An 8,976-nucleotide genomic window follows, 5' to 3' on the forward strand; every position below is an offset into this window, starting at 1 on the left:
CTGGCAAGTTTGATCCATCATTTTTATATAAATAACAACATTGAATATAAATATTAAGTTTTTAGTAATATTTAAAAATGTTAATTTTGATAATTTATTTAATTTTAAAGATTTTTATTATTTATTTAATAATTTAAAAACTAAATATTTTGTAAAAAATCAAGACTAGTTGGTGAGCGACAGAATATTTTATCAATTTTTCAAATATCTAAGGATTAAATCATGATTTCAATAAATATGGATAAGTTTTCTTTAATAAGTGGTTGATCTAAAAATATTGGATTGATGGATCGTTATATGAGTACTTTCTTATTTATCCGAATAATCAATAGAAAATTTTCATAAGACAGGATAGATCATCTTAGAATTAAAATATCAAGTATGAACTATAAAAAAATGATAGTGCCCTACTTCTACTTGGTCATATCGAACACGAGTTAGAATGACATGGTCAAAACTTAAATCCAATATAACTTCTAGCATATCACCATGGACTCGGATCCAAACTTGACCTATCACAGCGAATTAGCCGGTGCTAGCCAGAGAGTCCCAATTCTCTTTGACTTTATTTTCCTCAGAGAGTACAAATTAAAGAGTGCGTCAAAAATAATGAAAGTCGAAAGGTTGACCAAACCCTTTTGCCAATCGCCACGGCGACGAATTAAACCTAACCTAATGCCAGCAGGAACGCGGCTACAATCCTAACATCTATGAAGCTTCAGATTATTTGGTGTATATATATATATATATAAAACAATTAAAATCAGCATCTTAATAGATTTCAACGATCAACGTTCAACCCAATCATGTTCAGATGGCAGAGGCCATGTGGGCGATCGTCATGCAGTCGGTGCGGTGCGTGCCTTTATCATTTTAATAACCGCGACAGTTCAGCAGCCACAGTAGTGTCGTAGTTATATTTGTCTGCAAATATTCCACTGCTGATTGCAATTTATTGATCGATGTCTCTTGAGAGAGCATTGGTACGTAATTGAAGGCGTAGATCCTCCGTGTCAATTGCTAGTTGGCACACATTGAGCACATGTCAATATTGGGCACTTGCATGTACTGGCCGCATAGGAAAGGACTACGACAGTTCAATCCAGAGTTGGAACTTGGAATGGACAAGGTTTGTTGCTTCAAGTCAATGATTGGTTACAACTAGTGCATTTGTTTGATAAATTAAAGATTGTTAATCAATTCAAGATGCAGTTTAATCCCGGGATAAGATTGACTTGATTGGTGCAAGTAGAATCCTTATCCTAGGATAAGGATTTGAATCTTAATAAAATTGAGGAAATTTTTTTTTTCTTTATACTGATCAATTATAATTTCTCGATTTATCTTCTAACAAATAGTCGTGAGGACCGTGTGAAGTCGCTCAAGTGATAGATTTCATCTTTTACTATCATATTTTCCTAATCAATTCCAAGATTATTTTTTTTAAAAAAAATACTTTTAGATACCAATCCTATGATAGCTCGGAGGTAATATCTATCTGACCCTACTCTAGGTTAATATGTATGCAAACATTTAGATCATAGGACAACTCTCTAGAAAAACTTTACATGTATTGTAAATACAAAATGAAAATCCAAGTAAATTGATGAGACAAGATACTTCTTGGCGAATAGAAGTCTAAGTAGGCTAATGAAGATTAGATACATAGGAAAATGAAAATCCAAATGGCTAGCGAGGATAAGATACTTGACATATTGATCAAGTCCAAATAGCCCAACGAGGATCAATACTTGGTAAGTGGAGGGCCAAGTTGGCCGATAAGGACTAGATACTTGACATATGGAAATCCAAGAAGGTTAGAGACCAAATGCTTAGTAGCATGAAATTCCAATAGGTTAGGGAGACTGACATGTAATGCCTTTTGACACCAAGGTAGGGAGTGTTGAAAAATTAGTTTGGTGACCAATAGGGATAAGATGATTATTTCACGAGTAGACCGTCATAAACTAATTTTTCGAGTAAATGAGAAATTAATGCCTAATGAAGGGTTGGTCTAATATAATCGGACTAAAATTTGATTTGCATATAAGTTGGATTCATGGATGAACGCTAACTTGACTATATGGAGTTATTGAGGGGTATGAAATTATAATTAATTTCATTGATTAATTTATTGATTGATTAAAAGTTTAATCATTATAATATTAATCATATTAATTAATTAAATTAATTAATCATAATGAAAAAGTTTAAGTGAAAAGGTTTAAGGGAAAATACACATCTCATATCCTTTCATCTCTTGAAAGAAATCTTTCCTCTCTTGGGAGTAATTTTTCATCCCTATAAAACAAACCTCATTTCTTTCATTCAACACACTCAATTCTCAAGTTGTGAATTCTCTTCTTAGGTTCTCTTCTCTCTCTCCTCTCTTAAGAGTTTCAAGGCTTCGAAGTTCGACAGAACTCGAAATTTAGAGTGCTTCTATTTCGAGACGTAAGTCGTTGTGTCTTGGGGGTGACGATTGCCAATAAACCGTAAGTACTTGGGTGGGGTAATATTGTCTTAAAGAAAGAAGACTTAACCATCACATTGACCTTAATACTCTTATCCTTAGAGATAAGTTTACCCAAAGGGGTTGTGTCGATATCTGAAGGGATAACTCGATGATCGACGATACCAAGAAGGGTATATCTCTTACCCGAAGAGGTACTTCGATAACTGAAAGGGGATGTCGAGAGTATAAATGGGACAAGGTCCACATCGCCATATTGAGCTCCACCAGTTAGAGTCATCGACTTATCGTCGAGATGACTAATTGAGCCCAACTATTGGATCTGAACATCGAAGATCAATATACTCATATTTTTCTTAGAGAAAAATATCCAACAATTTTAAAATGATATTCGCGGTTATGGCGACTGTGAGATCCGCTCCTACTGGAGAGAAATTGGAGAAATTTTTCATAATCATCTTCAAGTATAACCATAAAAGACACTATAGTACTTGAAAAAAATGTATCTTTTAAGGTTACTATCAAACGATGTCCTAGCACATCTAAAAGTGAACCTCAAATAATGTGAGAGTTACTCGCAAGAAAGAATATAATTTTCCTATGTGAGAACCATGCCTTGAAGAGTAATACAATCTTGGTCAACACTCTAATTAGACGATCATAGCTCTAGCTGAATGAAATTGGAGGACCAAGTGATGCATACTTTCTAGATTGAGCGCTTTTTTGACAACAAGTGTAGTCGTGATCATCATCCTGATCAAACAACCGCAGTTTTAACTATGCGAAATTAAAAAATTAGAGTTATAGAGACTTGCTTTTAAGCAAAATTGAGGCCCTTGGAATGTTTTATAAAACACTAGAAATGTGGTTAGAAAAATAACTAAGCAAAATCATCCATGGTGATTGAGGGAGAGAATGCGGGATATTGCTCAAGGAATGTTTCTCAAGGAAGAGCAACATTCTAATAATTGACTATATTACATTCACCTCAATTCAACAATGGTGGCTTAAACATTGAGGAGATGATAAAAGCTATGTTTATAAGTTTTGCGTTTATCCTGAAAATTATAGGGGAAATTGTTCTCTCGGTAAATCACAAGCCCTAGTGAGATAGAAATGGAAAATCTCTATAAGGCATTGAAAGGTCACGAACCTTCTAATGTGGGGGTTAACCACTGTGGCAATATATATGATACATTATGGTATTTAAAAAAATTATGAGAAGGACACTAGTGTAAAATGGTAAGTTTTGAAATGACTTAATATCATTAAAGCAGTAGATCTCTAGTGGTAAAATCTCCTTTAAATATGGAGAATTGTGCGGATCCGCTAGGCCTACCAAGAGATCAATTATACTGCATATCTAGGGGAATGAGTCTAAAATTCAACATTTAAATCGAGTAGTGGTAACCAACCATGTTGACTGGAGATCCCAAAATCATGGTTCAAAAGGGACAACTAAGCTACAAGATTCGATCCACCTAGGAGTAACTTGTGAAATGATAAAAGGTGCAACCTATGAAATGAGTCAAGTATGAACAAAAGTTCTTAATGATTCCTATATTATACCATAAAGGGTATAATAGGGTATTACAGAATACTCTTAAAAGGAGATCACCTATATAAATGTGAAGACGGGTCGCTTCAATGAAACACTTATGAATCCCAAGCTTTGTCCATGGTCAAAACGGGCACGATAGAGGGCTATTGTGTGGATATGATTGTCTTGGTTTACATCAACGGTTGAACAATTCAAGACATAGTTCATTGGGCAACCAAGTAAATCCTATCGTATTCTACTACGGAAGGTTCAAAGCTATAAGCTACCTCTCCTGATGCAATAGTCTTCCGATGAAACTCTTGTTTGAGACTTGAAACTTATCCATAGTTTTCATTCATCTGGGGGATTGTTAGAAAATTAGTTTGGTGACCAATATGGATAAGACGGCTATTTCACGAGTAAACTAATTTCTCGAGTGAATGAGAAATTAATGTCTAATGAAGGGTTTGTTCGATATAATCGGACGGAAATTTGAGTTGCATACGAGTTGGATTTATGGATGAATGCTAACTCGAGTATATGGAACCATCGAAGGGTATGAAATTATAATTAATTAAAATATTAATCAGTATGATATTAATCGTATTAATTAATTAAATTAATTAATCATAATGAAAAAGTTTAAGTGAAAAGGCTTAAGGAAAAGACACATCTCATATTCTTTCACCTATTAGAAGTAATCATTCATCCCTATAAAACAAACCTCATTTCTTCCACTCAACACATTTAATTCTGAAGTTGTAAATTCTCTTCTTAGGTTCTCTTCTCTCTCTCTCTCATCTTTTAAGAGTTTCAAGGCTTCTAAGTTCAACAGAACTCAAAATTTAGAGTGCTCATATTTTGGGACGCAAGTTGTTGTATCTTGGGAGGTGACGATTGCCAATAAATCGTAAGCACTTGGGTGGGACAATATTATCTTAAAGAAAGAAGACTTAGCCTTCACCTCGACCTTAATACTCTTATCCTTAGGGATAAGTTTACCCAAAGGGGTTGTGTCGATATCCGAAGGGATAACTCGACAACTGACTAGATTAGGTCGGTACCGACGATACCAAGAAGGGTATGTCTCTTACTTGAAGGGTTATTTCGATAACTAAAAGGGGATGTCGAGAGTATAAATGGGATAAGGTACAAATCGTCATACCGAGCTCCATCGATTAGAGTCATCGACTCATCGTCGAGATGACTAATCGAGCCTAATTATTGGATCTCATCATCGAAGATCAATATACATATATTTTTCTTAGAGAAAAATATCCAAGGGAGACTGGCATGTAATGCTTTTTGGCACTAAGGTAAGCTCTTGAGAAGAGAATTGGGTGCACTTATACTTAAGGTATGGGTGAGATTAGACATAGGAGCAGAAAAATAGTCAATTGAAAAAGTCTTTTAGTGATTAGTGTTAGGATTAAAAGAATTCGCATGACTTTACAATAGTATATATTATCTATTTTAGGTCTAAATCTTATAGATTTATTTTTGAGCTCCCTACCTAAAAGAATTCATACCATAGAGATATCTTTCATTTTTTAATACATGATTTTTTTTTATATATTTTTAATCTTTATGGGACTCCTCTTAATTTCATTTAAGATCATCTCACCTGAGGTCCAGACTCAATTTTTATGAATTTATTTTTGAGCTCTACTTAAAAGATTTTATTCTAATAGAGATATTTTTTATCTTTTAAACACATGAATTTTCTTCATATACATATATTTTTAATATGAGATTTTTATTATATTTTCAATAATTGATATATAAGTTGACTATTCAGACGACTTACCCAACATGAACATATAAAATATTATTCAGATGTCACTTGATTAGTTGTCGATTGATAATTTAATCAATTGTTCTGTTTAGATTCATCAATTGATGCTTTAGATCAATTGAAAACTGAATAAAGATAAAATATTTTTATTTGGGGGATAATAGACTAAAGTTAAGTTAATTGATTGGATATCTAGGTCAGCCAATCGATGGGAAGCTAAAATCCAGAAGAGCATGGTTGATTTAGCAATAACAATAACAATTTACAACATTTGAATATCAATGTTTCTCGGTTACAGTGTCATGATAGAATATTTAGATTGTTATTCAGATACTCATGATTTAATTCTATGTTAAGATATATTTATAGAAATTTCTTCTCTAAATGAAGATACTTCTAAGTTGATAGGACCAATAATCGTTAAAAAACAGAAGTTAGAGAAAGACTTCATTCTGTAATAAAATTATACGTGCAAGATTTATTTATTTTTACTTTTCTTTTTTTTTAACATGTCAACGATACGTCATTGGCCCATATTTACTGTTCCCCACGCTAAAGAAGTACGCTATTGAGCAACCACCCAACTTCATCAAGCCTCCATTCCAAATATTCCGATTCTGATCGCATTTTTTAGTATTATTTAGGAGTTTGAACGTGATATTATTTATTTATATACGTCAAGGTAAGTTAATGAAGTAAGATAATAAAAAAAGAAACATGAATTTTAAATTAACTAACGATGATAAGTCAACATGGGCTTAATAATTATATGGACGATAAAATATTAATGGAATTAACATCTGTAACTGAGCTGGCTTCAATCCTTTATATAATGAATCACGGAAATTAAACCACTCTACCAAACAGCGACCACACTCTCGTTAATTCATCTCCACATTCCAAATTCCATCTCCTACGACACGCTCAGAATTGTACTGCCTGCTCATGGCCGAGGCGCATCAGCTACATTTCAAGTTAGATCGTTGCAGGTCTCCACCCAGAAGAGTCCTGTCGCGGTGCCCAAGAATTGGCCGGTCGCCGAGGTCCCTCAAGGCTGCCACCGAAGCCCTCGGGCGAGCTAATGATAACTCGGGGAGCGCCGCCGCTGCTGCTGCTGCTGCTGTCCCCGTCAAGATCATGCTGACTAAAAAGCAACTGCGGCAGCTCGTGGCGGCGTTGAATCAGGAGCCGGCGGCGGTGGGATCGATGCCCGCCAAAGTGGAGCTGCTGCTGGATGTTTTGCAGCGGCGGCAGCACCCGAAGAGGACCGAGGTAGTTCAGCCGCGGTGCGGAGGGTGGCGGCCGGTGTTACAGAGCATTCCTGAAGAGGCCGTCCAAGATTAACGAGCTAAAGAAGATTTAGTCCCTCGATCTGTTTATTTAGTTATTTTTGTGTCATTTAAAAGTAATTAACTATACTAGAACAGGAACGATTTTAATTTCTTCTTTAATTGGCTTACTTTGTCTGAATTCTACAACGAAATTAAATTAATCTTCGAAGAAGAATTAAAGATGATAAATATTGTCTGTAAGTAAAAATTGTTACTTTTGGTTGCTTAAGCTTTACATATATACTAGTTATTTGTATTATGTATGTGCTTATGAACTTCATAAGCATTTTTGTTTTGCTCACCAATTCCTCAATAAAATGATGTCAAATCTCAATACGTTCAGATTTTGCAAGAAAGATAAGATTCTTGATTATTGCAAATCTAAAGGGAATTTAGTTAACCGAATGAGAATTTCATTGAGAGTAAAGTTTTGATATATCATTGTGATATCATTCTGAGTATGACTTCCCCTATTCCTTGACCACTAATGGCTATTTATGATTTACTTTCTCCGTATTAATCTAGGGACAGATTAGTGGGATCATTCCAATAAACAATATAGTATGGTGTTGATATAGAGGATTTTAAAAGTGATTGTGTTGTCACTAAACTTCTTATACACATGTATAAATTCATTTTTATTGTATTAAAAATCAAACTCTGATTGTTTTATCAAAATAAAGATTTCAACTATGAGATTCACATATGGTGGATTTTCAAAACCTTCAAGTTAATTCATATGCAGATCCTCTATCAAGTTTTTGTTAAGTAAACTAACCTTAAAATCTATGTGTATCTTATAATCATGATATAGCTATGGAAAGCAAGCTTTGATAGGAATTTATCATAGCTATCGGTATAAAGGAACCATAGTCAATACACCTTGTCTTTGATGATGCTTTTTCACCATAGCCCTAACTTAATTTATGTGTTTGATTTGTGCATTTCCATTCATGTTGATCTTGATACTCTTCTTCAAGATTCATTTGCACCCAACGGATTTTAGCCCTTCAAGTAGGTCAATCAAAGTGTACATATTTTGGATATACATAGAGTCTATCTTATGTGGTAAAAGGCGACTCATTCACCCTAAAGGCCCCTCACTATATGCCCCACAACAAGATGAAGAGAGTAAATTATGATGACTAAGAGACCTTTTTAGGTGGATGATATTTTATTTCCCAAGGAATCATTCCTCAAGGATTTGATCCCTGCTCTCATGTGATAATCACTTCCTCATAGGCCCTAATTTTGTTGTCTTTCAAGAAGAGCATATCGTGATGTGTAGAGCCTTGAGATCCAGGTCTCTTTAGCTCCCTATAAACCTTCCTAGGCTTTTGTGGTCCTTGTTGAAGGAAGTTTTCTAGATAAGAATTCTACATCTTTATGAATTCATCAACAATAGAAAACTTGCAGATCTAGTTTCATCAAAAATATACAGCAACAATTTTAATATGCTGAAATGACAATGGCCAAAAATAAATATGACCGGAATGTAGTAGAGTAGCCATCATTTGTAAGCTATCATCCACGAATCTGGAAATTCTGCCAAAGAAGAAGAACAAGGAGGCTGGCTGGTCTTCCGAAGGAATATAATTAGGATGACGACACCGTAGTCTCCTCACCAATGGATAGCATGGAGATATGTCAGAATACCTAATCCAAAGGAGACATTCTTATTTATAATGCCCCATTTCGTTATTAACCCATCAATGATAACATGAGGGTTAATGGGTTCTACACATGTAACCCCACATCTAATTGCTCAAACTCGCTATAACAATTAATTATATCACATAATGAGTTTGGTAATGGCATACATCCGCGTGTCTACAAG

At 34.6% G+C, this 8,976-nt stretch overlaps 1 protein-coding gene across 1 annotated transcript; it reads left to right on the forward strand.

Annotated features, from left to right (window-relative positions):
• Positions 1–6,684: 6,684 nt before the first annotated feature.
• Positions 6,685–7,172, forward strand: LOC122010363. Its single transcript, XM_042566908.1, has one exon. The coding sequence runs from the start codon at positions 6,754–6,756 to the stop codon at positions 7,150–7,152; it is 399 nt and encodes a 132-aa protein (XP_042422842.1). The 5' UTR covers positions 6,685–6,753; the 3' UTR covers positions 7,153–7,172.
• The last annotated feature ends 1,804 nt before the right edge of the window (positions 7,173–8,976 follow it).

Source organism: Zingiber officinale, chromosome 1B (assembly GCF_018446385.1).
Source record: "Zingiber officinale cultivar Zhangliang chromosome 1B, Zo_v1.1, whole genome shotgun sequence".
Taxonomy (NCBI): domain Eukaryota; kingdom Viridiplantae; phylum Streptophyta; class Magnoliopsida; order Zingiberales; family Zingiberaceae; genus Zingiber; species Zingiber officinale.

What these genes read in the sequence shown, in the direction of transcription:
- LOC122010363 (XM_042566908.1), top strand. Translation starts at nt 6,754, where the DNA reads ATGGCCGAGGCGCATCAGCTACATTTCAAGTTAGATCGTTGCAGGTCT.